The sequence below is a fragment of the Anastrepha ludens genome, chromosome 6 (genome assembly GCF_028408465.1).
Source record: "Anastrepha ludens isolate Willacy chromosome 6, idAnaLude1.1, whole genome shotgun sequence".
NCBI classification, from domain to species: Eukaryota; Metazoa; Arthropoda; class Insecta; order Diptera; family Tephritidae; genus Anastrepha; species Anastrepha ludens.
Window position 1 is genome coordinate 2,501,036 of NC_071502.1, and position 21,562 is coordinate 2,522,597.

Here is a 21,562-nt window from a genome sequence, read left to right on the forward strand (position 1 = left end):
ATTGTCATTAAAAATGGAACACAATTCCATTCAAATGACTCCAAACGCTGGAAAATAGAAAAGCGGTTATCACATTGGAATCATATCAAGTATCCAAAAAAAGTATACATTTATTCTTCTTCTTCTTCATTTTCTAGTTATCTTCATATGTAATCGGGCGTAGAGTTTTGCTGCTTAGGAGTCTTTCCATGTAACACTTAGAAAATATTCTTTAGGAGCATTCGCAGTCTTTTCGTTAGTCTGCAAAAACAACAAATATGCCACACTATTTAAAACCACATTTGTGGAACAACATCAAGACGCACACCACAAATAGGAGGAGGAGCTCGGACAAACACCTAACTGAAGTGTATGCGCCATTTTTTATTATTTAAAATAACAGCGTATCTAATTTTGTGTTCTGCAATGGCCTGTCGCAATGTATTAAAGCCGTAAATTGCGATTTAGTTGGAAGCTTTAGCCAAAACTAGCACTTGAATTTGCAGATGTGTAAATAAAAGCACAAAAATATATATTATAAATAAATAAATATTTATTTTATCAAGTCTTGTCAACATGCGTACAAACATTAACATATTTAAAAATATGTACATATGTATGTACTCGTATATGTATAAGTATATGCACTCAGAGCAAAAGTGACGGCTTGGTACACGGGAATCTACGAGAAAAGCTTAAGAGTTCGGTAGGAATGTTTTAAACATATAATGGATTTGAGTCATCTATATATAATGAGCTAATAACACATACTACATTACATACATACATACATTCACGCAGTATATAGAGGTATATATATGTGTAAATATATCGTCCCCTTAGTATAACAATAGCCTATGTGCTCATAGGCTATTATTTTTTTATTGAATTTTTGGATTCTCCATCGTCGATTTTATATGTGGTCAAAATTTTGTCAAATTCTAGTTCCACAAAGTGGGTCAAAACGTCAGTCAAAAAATAATAAATATTTACAGACATAACGAGATTTGAGTGAGAGCTACTTTCGACAAAAAGTTTGAAATTCATTTTCTCAAAACATCAAAAAATTTATAGGCTATTTTAATACTAAGGGGACGATATGCCGTAGCTTGGCTTCACATCAGAAATAAAGGGCCATAACAGCATGTCGAAACGTAGTCAAATTGATGAGTACTTGAGCGGTTTTCTTCCATGCTAGCCTCCATTTTAATGCTTCACTTCATTGTCCTCTTTGACTGATCTCAGCTCGCGTCCGATATTTTGAATTTTAAAATTGATTGCATTACTTATTCCTCCGTGTGCTAGTAATTGCTCCGTATTTGGCTCGCTCAAATAATTATTGCTTTGCGATTTCGCATCGCTTGACTCAAACTTAGGCGCATTCAATTTTGTATTCGAGCGTTTTTGCCTCAAATGATGCGCATTTGCCTCAGCCAAGTCAGCGTCATTTTCTGTTTCGTTTCTTGATAAAACTAAGGATGGAATGTCTTTCATTCCTTCGGAATTCAACTGGAGTATATCTCGCCGTATAGCCTCCACATTCTCTTTCTCTTCTTCAATAGGTGTTTGGCCAAAACTTGCCATCGGTGGATCATTTGATTTTATTTGTGTTGAGTTGTCAGTCTTAATGGGTATGCTAGTATTATCGGCGGTATGTGGAGGAATGCTAATAGACTTATCGGCTACTGGTCGGTCATGAATATTTGACTTGTTATTTGTTTTAATATTGGACGCGTTAATCAATACGGCCAAGGGAAGTGGCAATGGTAGTTCCGCTTTGCTGCCATTCTTTACTTGCTCAATCAGTTCCCCAGTTTTGTAGGAGAGCGGCTCATAAACCTGCTGTGTGTCGCGCGCTTCTGCTGGCTGCTCAGAAAGTATACTCAGAAGTGATGGTTTCTCATCCAGGCGGTTTTGAATCTTTTCTCCCTTAGGTGTATCCTCATTCTTTATAGGTGGTACTGCAATTTCTTTTGCCCCATTTTTTGGCTTTTGTGGCAAAGTGCCCTTACTGTCTTTATTGAGCTGCGTGGGTGCTTGCGCGGGATTATTATGCTGGACCTGCTTTTCGATTTGCTCAACTTTTTGCACTACTTCCTCCAACTTTTCAACAACCATGTTCTGTGTTTCTTCATTCTGTTTAGCCAATTCTTGTTTTAGTTCATCAACAGTGCGTTCCAGCAATTCCTTTGTCTTTTTCAATTCTTTTCGCGTTTCCTTAAGTTCGACATCATTGCTGCTTTTCGGCGCTTTTTGGCCATTTTTCAACTCTTCGGCTGCAATTTCTTCTTCCTTCTTAATAGCATCCTTATCTATTGTTTGCTGTTTTTGATTTGGCCGCGAGCTTTGCAGTTGTAGAGGAATGTTTTGCAGTTGCGCCGCTTGTTGATTAGGTAGAGAATTCGATTGCAGTTGCTTAAGATTCGACGCAGCAGATTCCTTTTCGCCTTCCTTATTTTTGTCAACTTTATGCACGTCGCCTACATTTTTTTTCGACTCAACATTTATAATCGCCTCTGGGTTGGGTGAATTCACGTTGAAGCTACTTTCTTGCTTTTCAGCTACCATATTCGCTTTTGGTTTGCCTTCTGCCTTATGAATATCTTGTACAGGTAACGGCGGAACCGGCCGCGCAGGAGTTGCATTCATCAAAACGTCCGGCTTGTTTTCAATTACGTGATTTGCATTGAGCACCAAATCATTATCTTTAAACTTCAATTCACCAAATTGGTTTTCTGATTTTATTTTCCCTATTTGCTGTTGAAAGGGTGCAATAGCGTCTTGTGATAACACATTAACTTTTTCCGTTGGTCTCGCGAAATTCGAATTTTCCAGCTCTTCTGCCACATGCAAATGCGCACCAGATCGTCGTTCATCAATTGCGTTTAAATTGGCATAAGTGCCCAAAACCATTAGGCAAAAGCCGCTAATGAATATAAACTGCGCCAAAGAACGCTCGGTAGAGTCCTTTTTGACAATTTTCCGAAAACAGAATGCCGGAAACAATATGCAAATGGCAACGCCGATGGTGGAACCCACTAAACCGATAATCAACTCCACCGAGGGTATCATTAGAGCGATGCAAAGTGCACAGCCAACAAGACAGGTAGTGATCACCTTAAAACGGTTGTCTGGAATATAGCCCGTGTTGTCAGTGTGGCCCTAAACAAATGATAGTTAAAAATATGTAATTGTACAAAATTATATACTCATAATACCTTACGATAGAGAAGTGAGTAAATACTGGCGCGACAAGGGAACACAACAAGTGGAAAACTGAATGCAACCGACAACACGAAGCCAATTTTGATAACATCGCTGCCAAAGGAGGGCGAGAAGTTCATCAAAATATTGCCTAAACATATTTAGTTATTTATTAGTTGTTTTTATAAAAACTATAAAAATTCATATCATTGCTTACCCGAAAATGTTTGAGTGCAGAAGGCCACATAGCCAAAAAATCCAACCGCTATGTACACAAAAGTGCAAATCCATGTTGCGTTTCGTACAATTCCATTCAATTTTTCAACGCTCTGATTATTGATGCTCTCGAACACCTCAAAGAGTTGCCTGACAAATGTGAATTTCGCTTAATAGTTTAACATTTGGGGAACTACATAAATTAGGGCTCAGTTGTATTTTAATAGCTTAGTGGTAATGAGGCGTATGGAAAAGAGGGATTTTACGATAAATTTCAAAAACAAGAAATAGATAAGAGGCAAATTTTTCTGACCAGTTTTAGTTTTATATGGTATAAGATATGCCAATGGTGAGCTGATAATATGTAACCTATTGCTATTAATTAGTATTTTCTTCTTTTTATGTAATAATTAGGTATGTGTTATGTCACTCGATTTTATATATCTTCGATCATTAATAATGAATAATAATAAGGTTAGTTATTATTACAACTACAACGAGCGTTTGTTATGCAAATTGTAGAAATAGAAAAAGAAATCAGTGAGAAAAGTTCCACTTACATTTGGCATGACAGCGCCATACTAAAAATGGGTAAACATTGTAGGATGCCAGCTGGACGCCAATATTCCACTTTGTCGACCCAATCATGCGTCACAATGTGCGCCTCGGACTCCAACACAATCTTTACGACCAAACAGACATAAAATCCTATCGATGCAGCGCACACTGTCGAAAGACTATCCACATTTTTCAACATAGCCAATGGCAGTATACAGAAGAGTGTTACACCGATCATCACCCAAGTCCGGAGATGTGGAAATTCGGAAGTGTTGAGGGAAAACATCTTTGTGGCAATTTGCGGCCCTAAATCGCCCATCACAACGAAGTATGTAACGGATGTGCCGAAGAGATATCCGATAATACATAGCTCAGCTAGTAGCTTGCCCGAAGCGCCGAATGCATGAAAACCTGTTGAGTTCCAAATGTACGAAAAACTAAAGTTTAAAATTGTTTGATTGTAATTAGTTTAAAAATGTAACGATTGCTACGATCATAAATTGGCAAGTTTTTTACTTTACCCAAAAACTCAAAGCTTTTGCGTCGTGTCAGCAGTGATGATTTTATAAGGTAATGACAAGATAAGCGAGTAATCCAATTACTGATGATGAGCAACAGAACAGAAAGTACAATGCCGCACTAAAATGAGGCAAATATTCAAATTAATATATGTGTAATACAAAGTACATACATAGCGTTAATATTCAAAGCATAGGTGCGAAAAAAGTGCAACAAAAAATATTCACATGTTTCACAATAGTGAATATTGCATACGGAGGCACTCGCTAAGCATCGATCTACACTTTTCCCAAACACAAATGCTAATTCCAAGTGTTAATTTGAGCAACTTGCTTGTAAAATCATTTATTTTTATTGACAAAGTAAAATAACTACATTACCTCAAGCTACGCGGAAAGGCAGTAACCTATAATGGAAATACGTTTTTGCTGATATTTTTTTATCTGTAGTTTAGAACAAAATATATGAAGGTCTGTGTATTTACTTAAATATTTAGATAAAACCATTTATGTACACATACACAAACTATTGTCAGTTTTCTTTTCAATTTCAGTTAATAATTTTAGTCGACTGCCAAGGTTTATTTTTAGCTGTTTCATTGCCACGACTAAAAAGTTAGGTCCTTGATGGCATTCCTTATCATTGAAGCAGTGAAGACTGGCAATGAACAATATCGTAACAAACTCATTTAAAATATTTCCCAGTCTTGAAATATCACGAAACTTTAGAACGTAGAATTGTCGGGTTAACTCACTACTACCGGAATCGGGTACTCAAATAAAATCTGATCTCACTTCAACATTTTGTAAAAAAAATAAAGTTTAGATGGATATTCTCGCATTTGAGGGGTTTGTATTTAACACTGAGTGCGATTTTGAAACACTTAATTCAGCAAGCGTTTACATACCGCACACATACATTTACATTTGCATACATGTTTAATATGCGAAGACTTAATTTCATTGTTTGGGCCATATCTAAAGTTTTTATATGTATCTTATCTTTTATAACGTTCGATCAGCATGTCATAAACCCAATAAACATTTATCTCTTTCACTAATGACTCATAGTCTCTCAAGTTTAGCAACTTTGTTGCCTTTAAAAGAAATGTAAAAATTAATAAATTTTTATATGCTCACCTTTTGAAAACAAAACGGCATTGCTAGTATTCCCACGCCAATGATGCTATTGGCTAGCGTCATTATGTGCCCCGAATAAGCCAGCATACTAACACTCGCTCCAGAAACCGTGGATATCCCGTATTTATTTATTTATTTTTTATTGTTTATTACAAATATATTACAAACTAATAATCGTTATCGGGTTAAAAGCCGGGAAGGTTATTAGGTCAAGGTCTAGGGGCAACAGCGCCAACAACAGTCATCGGAGAAATGCCGTTTAACCAAACTGGGTACTGGCTACAGCTGTTAAATATTTTGTGGGCGTTGAGCGAAGAAATGCTGTGTGTGGTTGTATGTACAGTTATAACACCATTAACTTTCTATAGATCGTCAATAAATGCAATTGTTGGCACAGAAAAATTTATTTAAGTATTGAGCCTTAACAAATACCGCTTCGGTCGAATTTCTAAATAAATATGCACGTACATTTATCAGTCGAAATGTATTTTCATTTAAGCAGTGAAAATAAACATTGTCATAGATAAGCCAACCACAACCCACTTTAGCGATTTATACCTTTAGTACAAAAAAGTTACTTCAATAGCACTGCGTTAAATACACTTTTAAATTACTGACGCTGTGGCAAACTTTTCTGTACTGACTCAAATTGCGAACATATTTCTTGTTGATTGACAAAGCAAATGCAAATAAGTATTTTCTTAAAACAAAACATCAAAATAAAAAACACAAACAATCGGCAGCAATAAAGAATGCTGCCAGATGGCTGCAAACTCATGAATGATAGAATACAAGATTGCGCCTTCCTATTTGCCGTAAAGTCAAACAGAGAGTAAGCAAATAATAAGAAGATTAAGCTGATTCAACAATTCGAGGAAGTGTGAGCGAAAGCAAGTTGAAATTGACGAACACAATTGATTATGCACACACATGCACACACTTTTTTCCACGGCGTTATCTAAAAAACAAAGCAAAAAACTGCATTGGGAGATTGTTACAATTCATGCTTTCACAAATTAACACGTGGAACTTGTTATCGGATATCAATCCGATTCGTTTCGATAACGTAGAACCGACTATCGCGGGAACAACGTGGAACTTGAATTTGATTTAATTTGAAAATCTCAATATTCACAAGCCATTTAAGCTAAATATTCACAAACAAGTAACTTGTTAATCAAAGCTTGCGTATTCGCTGTACTGACGTCATCGGCCATCTTTTGTATTCTGTACACCGTGCTGCGAATTCATGTAAATATGACTTAAGATAAATATTTCATGATATCTTGTTCGGATAAATAATGAAGCATTAGTTGGTTCATTATATATGTAAAAAAGAGGTTGTCTGTAAAGTCGGTTTACTGACGATAGTTTAACGTGACAACGTCATAAGAAAATATTGATGGAATGGTTGCAATTTTCAAAACAAAATTTTAATTTTATTTGTTTGATAGATATTTTGTATGGATATGGAGGAGGAGGTAAATGGAATTGCAATGGAATAGGTCAATTTACATTTACACAAACGTGAAAAATGACGAAACATTTATCAAATTCATGAAAGATATCTTCAATTTCGATTGTGCATCAGACGTTAATAAGTCAACAACACTAAGAGGCACCATCATCGATTTGACTTTCTCATTTCCTATTTTTCCTATCATCGTTTATTCTCAACAGAGAAATGGTTCATTACAGTGAAATGGTTCATTGCACACAGGAAGAAGGCATATGCAAATACAAGTATGTGAATTTATATACAAAGGCGCATATATGTACATATACATACATATATATGCTCACTCAAGTAGGACAGAGCCAGATGTCGAACGTTGCCGAACGCGGGGGCCGATTGTGCTCTTTGTCGTTCGTTCCGCGCTCTCGCTTGCAGTTCAAGCACATTAGCTTACATTTGCTTGCGTACGGAATAGATTCGTATATTTGATATGCCCATATGATTTGTATGCATCTTTTCATATAGATTTGTTCTTTTTGAAAATTGCGCGAAATTGTATAAGTATATGCATGTTTATATACATACATATATTAGTATAAAACATATCTTATAAGCTATGTGGTAAACATTACCATACATTTTGTCCTTCATATGTAATAAAAAAATTAAAAATAATAACAAACTTGGTTTTATTTTAAATTCTTCAAGTGAATCACATTAATAATAATCAATAAGAACACATATATACGCTCACTTAAGTAGGAGAGAGCAAGATGTCGAACGTTGCCGTTCGTTTGCTTTGTTTGCTTTGTCGTTCGTTCCGCGCTTTCGCTTGCAGTTCATTCAAGGTAACGGCAATGAGCAAGGTAACGACAAATGAGCAAGGTAACGACAAATGAGCAAGGTAACACTAATGAGCAAGGTAACGACACATTTTTTCGTGCGTGCAGCCGGTTAAATCGAATTATAAGACGTTATCACGCCAAAACCACGATGTAAACAATACAGAAGAAGTGACGCCAGAAAAGTAGAAACCTGTGTGTGCAAGTTATTTGTTTGTAAATCAATCAGTGAATATTCAGATTTTTATATTAATATAAGATAATAATTAATGGCATAATAAAAGTGTAAAAGCTTCCAAACAGCTCGATTTCACTTATTACGTTTCCACGACAGTCGGTTCTACGTTACCGAAACGACCCGGATTTATATCCGGCCAAGGACTGTCACTCCAGCAGCATTCACCGTATGTAAGTATGGGGAATGTTTATGCTGCTACAACAACAACAAAAACATTTCACTTATAATTTCAGTTCTTCCCGTTTGTTTGATTTCTATGGTGACGTTACGACTTGGGATGATAGAATTTTGTATTCTATCATTCTTTTGTAAAAACTACAGTAACGAAAGTATTTTCTTATAATTTTTTAGAAATTGAACTGAGCTAAAGTTTTCTTAATGCTACTTCATTGAGGAATTTTAGAGTTTTGCTTTCAATTAAAATGGCAACGTTCTATATGTGTACGGCAGCACTTAAATAAAATGTTCAATAGGTTGGCTGCACTGAAGAAGCGGCAAATAAATTTGTTTTTATATTTAAAAATTTTAACTACGAAAAGGGTAAATGTGTTTTGTATTCGCGGGATAGTATTTTTTGGCAGGCATATATAAGTTGTAAATTATTTAACAAGAATGTCAGTCGAATGTGAAGCAGCGTTTAAGGGAACGCATGTAATGGCCATAAGTGCAATGCATAAAGTCCAACAACAGCTGCTAGCACTGGGAGAGGATGACAATAAGGACTCCAATCAGCGTCGAGTGAAGTTAGCTTTATCTATATTGCGATCCATTTGTTCTGCTGCTGCAAAACCTGAAGGCAAGCATAATGGAGTCTACTGTGATACATTGGTTCTCGTTCTATCGAAATACATAAAGCCATCAATAGGCGCTAAATACTGGTCAATGTACCTGGAACATGTTCGTTATTTGCACCACTTAATTGTGGACAAGGTAAGACGAAAACCAAAATATATATGTATGCATTTACCTCCAATATAAAAACTAAATTTTCTTTCATCAGAAATTGTTTGCAGAAGCTAAAATCATATGTGACCTTGTGGCTAGTTTCCCAAGTTGTCTTCAAAGTGAAGGTGACTATAAAGTGGTTTTAGGTATGTACCTGCAACATTTACTTTGTCAACACCATCACACACGCGTGAATGCCCATCTGGCACAAGAGCACATTGCCTGCATTCTTGACGCACTAAAAGAGTTATTCATGCAAATGTTGCATTGCAACAAGAAGGACAATTTTACATACCCGGAGTTGATAACGGATTTTGTGCAATATTTAGTGCCAAAGCGCGTTTCCACAGTTTTTAATTTTCTCGCATCTCTGCCGGCTAATAAGACACAAATGTATGATGCTTTCTTTGCTCTTCTGAAGGGCATTCGTACCTCGGAGCCAACAAAAGAGGACGTGCAAGCTCACTCTCAACGCCACATAGAGGCACTCGCAGTATTCTTCCAGCTAGATGTGTCAGATAGGTTGCAGCAGCAGTTAGCATTGCGACATTTGCGCACATGTCGTGACATGTTTGTGTTTGCAAATGACAAGAGCGCCAACTACGTATTTTCGTTACTTTATTACCTTGTGAAGCTAGTCTATGGATTGCCCAATCCTGGGGAGTTCAAAGAAATATATAAAGATCTTAGTGGAAAATTAATAACATTCTTCAACCGTTATGGGGAGGGGTTGATGCAAGAGCGGTGGTTTATAGATGTGCCTGTTGTTATAGCAGTGCTTTTCACACACCTGCAACAACACCCCTCAACACCCTTCGGTTCCTTTTGGCAGCATATGAATAGTATTGAATGTTACATAGCCCATTTCGAATTAATACTGGGTTGCATACGTTTGGCACCTCGCATTGTTGAAACGAAACTAATAAAGTTAGATTGCTGCACTAGCGCCAGAAAACATACAATGATTTCATTGGTTGTTAGTGCGCTGGCAGCGTATTCATCCTACGCCATAGCAGTGGATGACACTTCTGGAGTAAGTGAAGAACTCTTCATCAGCCTGCGTACGCAACTGCTATTGGTGATGCGGCATGGTGTTAGCGTGCTTGATTCGCTCGCCTGTATAACTTCTGAGTCCGCAGAATTGAAGTTGATCTACGCTCGTATCATTCAACTCACGTTAGATATGCGCACACCGTTGCAAATACGATTGTGTATTACACTCGTTGAATTTCTTGTACGCATTCGACACAAGTTCACGATCAAAGATTGGACTCTGCTATTACGACGGCTATATAAAATGACACTACGTGCGGGCGACGCCAGTTTGACAGCAGATCTACATGCGGCACACATAGCCTCAAAAATCCAGGAATACACTTGGCCCGATATTTCGCATCTACGCAATAGCATTGGCCACTTTTACACCGACTCGCCCCATATCACATCTGGTCAATGCGTTTTACAATTAAATTTGCAAAGTCATAGTCCCCTCAAGGTTTTTTTGGATACGCCACAGAAACATTTACTGCATTGGTTGGAGACGCAACAGTTTCTCAAGTATCACAAGTCTAACGAACAACTTCAGTTGACCTTAATGGATTGCAGTCCAACGCTGTACGGCGAGACGTTAGTTGCGCGTGGCTCTGGCGATTTTCAACCAGCAGTAGCCACCCGACTTCGCAAAATGAAGAAGCAGATAGAACAGAAATTGGAAAAAACTGCGGGGTTGTCACGTTTGGAATACCTCTGTGCGGCTCATATAAACACGGCGCTTATTTTCGATTCGTTGAAGTTACAGAAAGATAATTTAGCAGTGGAAATAAAATGCCAAGAGGATAATCTGGAAGAGCTGTTGCAACGCAAAGAATTTGCCATGATAACTGTAGCAAATGAGGTAAAATTAATAGAGCAAGTTGAAGCGGCATTGGAATGTTTCCGGAAATTCTATGAAAAAGTATGAAAAATATCTCGTATTTCAAAAAAACCTGCGGTATGAAAATAACTACTGTCAAATCCTCTTTTTCAGGCGGACACGGAAGCAATTGTCAACAATGAAGTGCATATCGACTGGGAAGCTATCATTACCGATGTGACGTCTTTATCGCTTTACCTCCAACTGTCAGGCTACTTAGATTTAGCCACTGAAGCTTGGATTTTACACTATCGCATTGCAAATACAATCGACGATGAGTACAATTCACTTCGAAGCCTAACATATTTTTGTGAACATAGTGAGTACTTTCTAACATCAGAAAAAGGCATCAATTTAGCCGAAGAAGTCGCGCGTAAAGAAACTTTTCTATTACACGCCACACAACAACTCCCTACGCTTGCCAACCGTTTACAAAATTATGTCCTCATATGCCTCTGCCAAGTAGCGCATTATTATGCACGAAATGGTCAGCTTAGCTACGCTCAAATTTTGCTTGAGTTAGTGCAGCAAGTGCATGCTGAGTTGCCCAACAAGCAGGGCAAGTATAATGTGGTACTTGGCACTGTTGACATGGTTAAATTTCGTATTTTGTGGAAGCATCTAGACAATGATCAACATCAGATAGATTCACAACTTTCTCAGCGTTGCATGCTACGTGAAATGGAAGATATTCTGGAACGTTTTCGTGGCGATTTTTTCAAACTTTCCAGAAGCGAACTAATGTCGTATACGATATTGTTGTTGAGCGTTATAACACAGGTTGCGGAGTGTGCAGCCAATCGTTTGTGCGATAATTTGGTCAACTCTTATTTCGCTGGGATTTTTAAGATTCTGTTGCAGTCAGGCTCAGCTTTGCGCTTAATACAAATACTAGCCATGTGGGCGTGGATTAATTTGCAAATGGAGTACTTAAAAAAGGCGCAGGTAAGCATTTCGAAAATGTTAATAATGACGAAAAGGTATTTGGGTCTCATATTCTAATATATTCTCTAAAGATCAAAGTGAAATTGATTGAATACATATTGGGAGTAAAAAGCCTAGAATATCTGCGGCAAATGAGTGAGGAGGCGGCTGCAGAAAAGAAGTTGGCAGTACCGACAAGTAATACAGCGTGGGATTTAATGCATTCGGGCATGGAGCCGCTGCGTAAAATGATACCGCTCAATGCAACACCCATTAAAACTGTACGTTTGATAAAGTTAAAATATAAGTTTGGGGGAAAAGAAGTCCACTATTTTCTCGGTATATGGATGTAGTGATCGAATCGCGTAAAGTATCGATCGAACAATTTAAAGTTTATGCTCGTTTTCAAGGTGACAATTAAAACAAAAAACATTCTTTTGCTGTTTTTTTGTCTGTTCCATTCAGTTGTGAGTTACAGGGCGCTAACAATGATTCTTGAGTTACAGGGTGTTAACAATGGAAGTCAACACAGAGAAAATTCGGCATATTTGACAAGTTTTCTTTGATGAAGGCGCAAACTCAAGCCAGGCCGCTGAAATTATGAATAGAATTTCGTCGATTCCGTTCAAACATTTCTGACGTTAAAGAAAATGTCGATAATGTCGATAAAATTACAGGAATAATCCAAGTTAACCGCCATCTAAACCGGCAGCTAAAGATCGACCATAAAACAGTTTTAAACTATTTGCGCAAAATAAGAAATAAAAATAATGGATTTCTTTTTACCCAAACTAATATTTGTAGTCAATAGTAAGGTTTATTAGAAAATTTTTCGAAAAATCTTCGAGCCTTATAAAGGGTTGTTCAAAAGGTGCGCTTCAACTTTTTTCCGATAGGGAGGGCGAACGACGCAATATTTTTTATTTTTCGCTTGTCATTTGTAAACTTCATTAGTATACATTTCATCATGGAACGCTACACACTTGAGCAACGATTGCAAATCGTGCAAATTTTTTATGAAAATAATCGTTCTGTTGCTGCGACTTTAAGAGCATTACGGCCATTTTACGGTCATTGGTCTACAGTAACAAGCCGGCGACGATTTGTGAGCTCAGAGCCAATATTGAACGCGAAATTGCTGGAATTTCGGCCGATTTGTGTAAAAGAGTAGTCGAAAATTGGGTTCAACGATTGGACTTCGTAAAACGTGCACGCGGTGGTCATGCAAAAGAAATCGAATTTCATACTTAAATGTATATGTTCAAACTCGATAATAAAAAAAAAATTAGTTAAAAAAGTCAAACCGTTTGTGTTTTATTCAAAAAAGTTCAAAAGTTGAAGCGCTCTTACTGAAAACCCCTATACTTGTTTCTCAATCTCATTATTAAACTAACTTATCGTTTCTCTCAGTATTTTCATTTATAATTTGTTTACATGTTTTGCATTAATTCTTTACAGATGAAAATGCTACTTAGTCCGTCAACGCGAGGAGAAAGCAGTCTCAAACGTTTTCTATGTGTTCAAGGCAACGATACGCTTCAACAGTATCAAATTCTTCAATGGTGTTGCTACATGGTTGGCTGCTTGAATGCAAGACTCTACTTTCTTGCCGATAATCATGACAATCTAGAGGACTTTTATGAAGCTAGTCAGCAATGGCTAGAGGATCACAAGCAAAATACTATTCTACAGATCAGTTTTCAGAACATCCAGCTCCTAAGTTTGCAGCATTATGTTAATTACTTGCGTTTGCATAAAAAATATGAAAAGGCGTTGAGCTGTATTAAATCGGCTCTTGTTAGTTGCACGGATATGAGGGGAAATGTAGACACCGTGTATCAAATAAATCTTCTACTGCAATTACGCGCCACCAAAAGAGAGATGTCTGAAAAAGCAGAGAGTAGGAACTGTGCTGGATTGCGGCGTGCACTAGCATTCGACGTCTCACCCGATTTGGATGAACCGGAAGGGGAAGGTTTGTTAACATTTACTACGGTGGATGTGGTGCCAGCCAGTGCTCGTAAAAAGGTGACAGCACTCGGCTTCAAAATATTTAACGGCAGTGAGAGTACGCCAAAGCAAACATCCACACAAGTTGCCGTTGGGGCGCAAGGGGCTAGTGAAACGATAGAGAAACTGGTGCATAAAAAAATAGCCATGCAGCCTTTAGCGGCATTATCGAGTGTGAGAAAAATGAGAAAACAATTGGCTGCTGAAGCTGAGTTGCAAACTCCGGCTAAAGCAAGTGCGGTTCACACGAAAACCAACTCAAAATCATTAACTGCACGAAAATTGCGTGCAATCAGAGCAGCAGCAAGTGAAGCGAGCAGCAATACGTCAAATTCTACACCTGAAACAGACACTGACGATATTTTGAATCAATGCCAACGTATCGAATCGGTTGATCTATTGGACAGTGACGATGCCAAAAGCCAGCGAAATGACGTTACAAAAACTGTGGTTAACACCCATGCGAAGAAACAAAGCGCTCGCAAAGCTAGTAAACATCGTGAAAATATTTTTGATATTTGTAAAAAAATTGAAACGATTGACTTGCTGGAGCATGAGGAGCATACTTTAGTCACAAGTAAGAGTCACACGCCAACATTGAATCCACAAAAGCACAAAGCAAACACACCAGAAATCATTGACATATCGGATGACGCTGATGACTTTAAAACGCCAGACTCCACTTTTTACACACTTACAGCGCCACCAAAAACTGCAAACGCCAAAAAGACCACCAAAAAATCACCTCACACAACCCAAACAAGTCGTAAAAATAAGGAAGCAAATACAAATAAAGCATCGACGGAAATGAGCACTTGTGCCACGAGTGAGACAGTCACAATAATACCGAATGAACTGCCCGTGCAAGTGGTCGAAAAGATCAGAGAAGAGACTAAAACCACTACTACGAAATCGAATACACGCACCAAAACCGAAGTACGAACCCTAAAGGTGATAACAAAGGATACCGAAATTAGAATATCACCCGCACTAAAATCAGCACCAAAGAGCAAAGAGAACACCACCACCAAAGGCAGTGCAACTCGTGGGCGTCCGCGGACTACACGCAAAACGCCCAACAAACAAAGCGACGAAAATGTTGCTCCACCCGTGACCGTCAGCAGAACGCTGAGCAGACGTGCCAGACAATAATTTTAAACTACATTCATGTTATATTTATTACGTTTCATATAGTTAAATTTCTGGTGCACTTTCTATGTTTCTTTTATAATTTCAGTCTACATATTAGACTTGTAGTTTAGTAGATACTTGATTTTGTGTGTTATTATATTATATTTTCTACTTTGAACAACGAATTTTGAACGTAGCTAATTAATAAAGCAAGCACTCATTTTTTATAGACTTGAAAGCAGTTCTGAATACAGTGGCAAATCCTCAATTATTAAATAATACCACTAGACTTTTTTTTTCATTCCATCGTTTCTTCGTCGTGAACGGAACTGAATAGTTCGGCAGTTATAGTTTTAAGAAAGGAACCGCGGAGATCCAACTCGATTCCCAGTATGCTTGAGAGTGAGAAAGTTTTTCTACCAGCACACAACAGTTCTTAATAAAAACATGTCCTTCATTCTTAATTGACATTTCCACTAACTATTGGAGTTGAAGGGCGGCCTAAACGCCAAAATGTTTATTTCATACATGGGCTTAAAAGTGAAAACAACGTATCATTCCAGCGTCGCTCTAACATTTCAATACCACTTTTGTAGAACGATTTATCTTTTGCCTCAAAATAGGCCTCAGTTTCAGCGATAACCTCTTCATTTGAGCGAAATTTCTTACCGGCGAAAATTTGTTTAGGTCTGCGAACAGCCAGTAGTCGCTGGCAATAGAATCTGGCGAATACGGTGGAGGTGGGAGCAATTCGAGGTGCAATTCATGTAGTTTTACTATTGTTCAGAATCATCAATTCATTCTTCTTTTTGGTCAATAGTGTGCAAACTCGACAACCACCTTGAACAGGGTTTTCTCATAGGTAAATGCTCGTGCGATGTAAAGCCAACACGTTCTGTTCTTTTGATATCTTTGCGATGTCAGCTAACTCACGCACACTCACTTTTCGATTATTCAAAACGACTGGATTTTTTAGTCTTTTTCTGGTGTTACCGCCTCATTTGGACTTCCACTGCGTTGTTCATCATCGGTGTGACTACAACCACGTTGGAAGTCTGCAGACCATCGTTTTATTGTTGTTTCTGATGGAGCGGAGTCTCCATAACACTCTTCAAGCCATTGCTTCGTTTGAACGGTGTTTTTCCCCATCAAGAAGCAGTGTAAAATTAAAACACGATATTCTTTTTGATCTATTGTTTTGAAAATAACAAAGGTAGCGGCACTCTTAGCACCATAACTCACGAACTAAAGAATATAAAAAACAATAAAAGAACAGCTGTCTTTTTAAGGTTAGTACTGACTAAAAAAGAGGTGAATGCAATAATACGAATGCCATCTATGTGTTAGGCCCGGGACTTTTCAGCCCATGTCGCATTTTTTTTACGATATCTATATCTGCGCTGCCACGTTGCACGGAATCGTACGACAGGGGTTGCTTAAAATAAAAACTCACCGTGCGCTTTCATGCGGCTCAACATTTAAAATTTCAAAAAAAAAATTTTTTTTTATAAAATGTAAATATAATCCCTTAAGAGTATGTCAAAAAATTTTTAGAACGTAAATTTAAGTATTTCTTATATTGTAGATCGTCAACCGTGACGACTCTATTATTTGCGTTCGAGCGCTGGGAGAGGTATATCATAGTTACGTTGTATTCAAACTTTAGACGCGTTTTTCTCAAAACTATATTTTTCGAATTGGCGTACACGATAACTCGAAAAGTTATTGGCCGATCTCCCTGAAATTTTGCACACATCTTTTTTATGATATTACTTTCTATGTGAATTTAAGTTTTCGAAAATTTTTCGAAGCAAAAATAGTGGGAGAATTCGCTCCAAAATTCATTTTTTAAGCATTTTATTGAGCGATTTTTTCCATTTGTTTTTAATTCATATAGAAATTATGGCATTAATAAACAGAAAATTTTTTGTTTTTTTTGTATTCAGGTCATTGACGCCGATGCTACAATGCCCGCCGATTGAGAAGCCCCGCTGCGACTTTCCTGGAAGAATTGAATCCGCCGTTTTAAATGATTAAAATAAAAAAAAAATTATATTATTTTAATGTATAAATAAACTGTATGCCAATTTTGAAAAAAATATAGTGACTTCTTCATTTTAAATAATTTTAATGAAAATCATGGAAAATATGGCCATTTACAAGTATCTATCCCCTTAACTGTTTAAAGTAGGCTTATATTTGCAAACAAAATTTGGTTCAATTGCCCGAACCCATTCTTCGACTAGCATCGCTAAATCAACGTGACGTGGTGCGTCGAATACAACAACACAAAATATGTTTATTCATAAAAAATCCAATCCAAACAAATAAATGCAATAATTCTGATAGAAAATTATAAATCAAATGGCACAAATATATCTGATCCTTTTATTCCTGTGTGGAGCATAAGGCATCTGGCAAAATGACACAACAGTAAAGCGATAAGCGCGTTTTTTTCCATTTTCTAAGTCGTAGCTGTTTTCAGTTGTTAATATTGGTACAATTTTACGTTCAAATAAGGACTTGGTAATATATGTATGTATGTATGTAGCTTTACGTACTTACTTATTTGCGTGTTTAATTTTGAATATGTAATATACCTCATACAAGTCTGAGTATTTTTATGCATACATACATACAAGGGCACATCATCTGCTGCGAGCCGTAAAGGACATAAGTTCGTTTCCTAAGTCTTTCGTTTTCCTCCAAAGCCTCTGACGATTATGCACCGACCGCCTTGTTGCAACGATTGATTGCTTGCAGTCAAACATGGCATACATATTTATAATGTAACGAAGTAAGCCTTCTATATACTCTCTGCCGATTTAATAACGGTAAAGAGGATTTATTAATTGGCGAAAACCTCACCCGTATGCACTTTTGATGACGCACGCGCGCTTCATTGTACATCGCCATGGGAGTGGCATTTTATCAGCAAATTACCAATGCACAGTTTACACATACGTACATAAATACTTTTTAATGTCACAAGCCTTTGAGCAGTGGCAGTGATTCCCAAATTGCCAGCAAATGCAAATGAAATGCATAAACAATTATTTAGTGCTACGCTTGACAGTGATTCGCAAATATTCTGGAATTTCCTTTTTCGCAGATTCAATTTTTAATGCTTAAAACGAAGAACGCAACTCGAGAGCTCTCTTGGCTGTAACCTGCATGTCATTCCCATACTATTTAAGTCACTTTTCACTAATTCAGTAATGTATGCAAAACAGGCGCAAAGTGCAAAATCAGTAAACAAAAAACACTCCAGACTACACATTTACACATGTACTTACATACACACATACGCACACACATTGAGTGGACGCAAATCAACCAAATAAAACTTAAAACACAAATTGAATAAAAACCAAACGACCCCCATCGACCAGGCAGGCCTTTGCAGCAACAACGACAATGACGCCGACTGCGGTAGCGGCAGCGTTTTGCTGTAGTGCTGTTGGAATTTTGTCAATAACCTGTTTCGAAACTGCGACACAAATTTCTCCCAAAATAAATAATATGTGTGCCCCAACCTTTTTGTTGTTTTTCTTCGGTCGATCGAACTTTGATTATTTGGTGTTTTGCTTTGATTATTTATTTGCACTAAGATTCTAAAGCGGACTACAAATTCCTTTGAAAAAATCTTTACGACTTCGTCAATAAAGGTGTTCGCTCGTGGAAGAGAGTCTATTCCGCTTCAGATTCTGAATAATGATATTTTGCTAGCATTCCCCATTCACGAAAATGGACCAAATGAGTTTGTTGATGTGTGTGTTTGTGTTTTACGTCTGAACTTAATAAAAATGTATCGCTTAGCGCCGCTCTTTTGATGTTTCGCTGGAATTTTTATTTTGGTCATTTGGAAATTTTCGTTCCCCTTTTTGATCGTTTGGCCTTAAACTACGCCTCACATTAAATATGTTCTATGTTTTTTTGTTTTGTAAATTTTCATTGTTCTATGTGAATCAATTGTAATTTTATAGAAATCAATCAGCTGAATTGGTTTGTTCGTTTACGCTTGTCGCCAGAATATAGTTGGAAAATATTAACCCTTTACCGCATATGAATCCATATGTGGCATTGCAGTTTTGATTCAATTTTATCTCAAAACTAGCTTTAACCTGCGGCCCCGCTCGCATAGGAGTAGTTTTGAGGGATTTAGGATATGTATATAAAAGAATTACAAACAATAATTTCATAGAAAATAATTTTTTATTAATAACCATTGTAATATTACAATACCCGGCATCCGTTCCTATGCTTCGTTGAATAAAATCAAAACAACTAATCAGAAAAATATCAAGAAAAATTATTTTTATTAATTTTCTATCTCAATCCGTTTTTGAACTTTGCATTTGGGTCATAGTTGAACAGCTTATGCGGATTATGAAGTCTAGAGTGTGCTATAAATAGTGGGAAATAGGAAAAACTAAGATTTTAGATTAGATTTAAGCAAATATTCGATTATTAGTGACGAATGAGAGTGGTGGCGCGGCCTAGGGGCTGTGGGAAGGGAGTTTCATCATAAAAACATGCCTATAACCTTCATTGGGTGAAAATATGAATGTATAAAAATTTTTACGTCATTTGGGGTTGTCGTTTCGTAGTGATGCGCGGACAACGTACAGATATTCACCTTTATAGTATAGATTAAGTGTTATAAAATAATGCAAACTACTTTAATCCGTCAAATATATATTTATTTAATAAAAGGCAAAAAAATTGTCTATGATTTTGTGATATTTCGATATAACCTCACTTTTGTGCAAGTGGGCAAAAAAGCAGATTTGAAGTGCGAGTGCTTCATTTTAAACAAAACGATAACAAAGTAAAACGTAAGTACTTTCTGACAAAAAAAAAATATTTTCATGGGGTCGATATGCTCATCTTTCTCGACGGATAATAATGTTTCCGCTTTTAAACTGTTTTCTATACTTTACAACTAATTGAACTAATTTTTATATATGGTTCCATTATTGTTTTCTTTTAATGTGTCTTATTGATAATTAAATAAAGCTATTTCCTCCGTGAAACAATTTTTTTAACGCTTTATTAATTCGAGCAGTAAAGAGTTAAAAGTTAAGAACAGACGGTATGCATTCCATCCAGAGACGATTGAAATATAAAAAAGGAAGTTTACATTCATTGATGAGTTAAGTACAGAGCTTGTGAAAATGTACTGAAAAATTTGGATTTCTGGATAGAATGAAATTATGTTCCATTTTGGCAAATCAATCATTGAAAAATATTCGTTCGCATTTTATTAATAACCGAATTAAATTACATTACAAACGCTAAATGTACCACCCTGTATATATGAGGGAAATGTTAGCAAAGTGGCTGACTTTTAGTGACCCATAAACTGACAGTCGCAGATATATAAAGACAGCTCATTAAGTCCATCCGATTGAAATAAAAAATATTTGTTAATTGCGCCAGGAAGAGAAACTTGAGAGAATCGCTACGTTTTTAGAAACGTCATAAATATCCAGATATCATTTCTAAATACCAGATGATAGTCTATAATGGATAATGGTCTACAATTACGGCCGAAGCGGACTTGGACAAGGTCCGACTACGAAGAACCGGCTGGATTCGTCGAATGATCGGGATGGTTTAAAGACGCGGCCGTCATAGCCGAATCTGTTGGGGCGTGACTACCATTCGGAAACGCACAGGTTTGAAATCCCCAGGCATGAAACACCAAATAATAGAAACAGTTGTTTCTCATAGCGGTGGCCCCACGGCAGACAATGGCAAATCTCGGAATGTGATATATATTATATTTCTGCAAAAACAGCTTCTCATAACTAAAGCACCTCCATCGAGAAACACATCGCAAATAGGAAAAGTGTAAGCGCCAATTACATTAAAGCAAAAATTGATCTCTCGCTCATATACTAAATTCATGAGTCTGGAAAATGTTTAAAAATCTAAATATTCACTGATTAATCCACAAACAAGTAACTCTGCACTCAAAGGTTTGTTTATTTTCTGTGCTGATATCCTTCAATGCAGTCGCTACTGTCAAATACTGGGATGGCGCCATCTTTGTATTCTCTACATAGTGGAACGGTAAAATTTCTGCAATGCCATAGATATTTTCAGGCGCTGATTTGGCCATTACTGCCATTTTTCTTACTTTATTTGGTGGTTTTTATTTTACATGTTTTTTATGCATATTTAGTAGGTGTTATAGAAATTCAAATACAAATATGCCTTGAGAACCAACTCGGAAAAATTTAATTTATTCAGTCATTTCATTAAAAATGTATCGATATGTATGCATGACCTAACTTTCTGGTACTCATTATTTTTTTCGGCTTTATTTAAGGCTTATTCGCTAAATGTTGAAAAAAACATCATAAATTTTACAAATCATTTTTGTGTTATTTTTAAACTTTTCAGTTGATTTTCGTGGCATTAGGGAATTTTTCGATTTCATAAAGCTGGAGTTTCCAGTTGATTTTTTTTTTGATACTTTTT

General features: G+C 36.9%; 2 protein-coding genes across 4 annotated transcripts; one reads left to right on the plus strand and one right to left on the minus strand.

Annotated features, from left to right (window-relative positions):
- Positions 1-514: 514 nt before the first annotated feature.
- On the minus strand, positions 515-6,340 carry LOC128866640 (putative sodium-coupled neutral amino acid transporter 10). Of its 3 annotated transcripts, XM_054107533.1 has the most exons (7): positions 6,174-6,340; positions 5,616-6,063; positions 4,479-4,596; positions 3,960-4,368; positions 3,401-3,549; positions 3,198-3,334; positions 515-3,141 (listed from the first exon to the last, which is right to left on the minus strand). In XM_054107533.1, the coding sequence occupies exons 2-7, from the start codon at positions 5,700-5,702 to the stop codon at positions 1,186-1,188; spliced, it is 2,856 nt and encodes a 951-aa protein (XP_053963508.1). In that variant the 5' UTR covers positions 5,703-6,063; positions 6,174-6,340; the 3' UTR covers positions 515-1,185. The 3 variants fall into 3 exon arrangements, with proteins under 3 accessions (XP_053963508.1, XP_053963507.1, XP_053963510.1); XM_054107532.1 differs by having other exon boundaries at positions 5,616-6,340; XM_054107535.1 differs by lacking the exons at positions 5,616-6,063; positions 6,174-6,340 and having other exon boundaries at positions 3,960-4,394; positions 4,479-4,569.
- A 2,275-nt stretch (positions 6,341-8,615) lies between these two features.
- LOC128866761 (protein three rows) lies at positions 8,616-15,354 on the plus strand. Its single transcript, XM_054107731.1, has 5 exons — positions 8,616-9,081; positions 9,152-11,050; positions 11,123-11,953; positions 12,025-12,213; positions 13,391-15,354. The coding sequence occupies exons 1-5, from the start codon at positions 8,764-8,766 to the stop codon at positions 15,092-15,094; spliced, it is 4,941 nt and encodes a 1,646-aa protein (XP_053963706.1). The 5' UTR covers positions 8,616-8,763; the 3' UTR covers positions 15,095-15,354.
- The last annotated feature ends 6,208 nt before the right edge of the window (positions 15,355-21,562 follow it).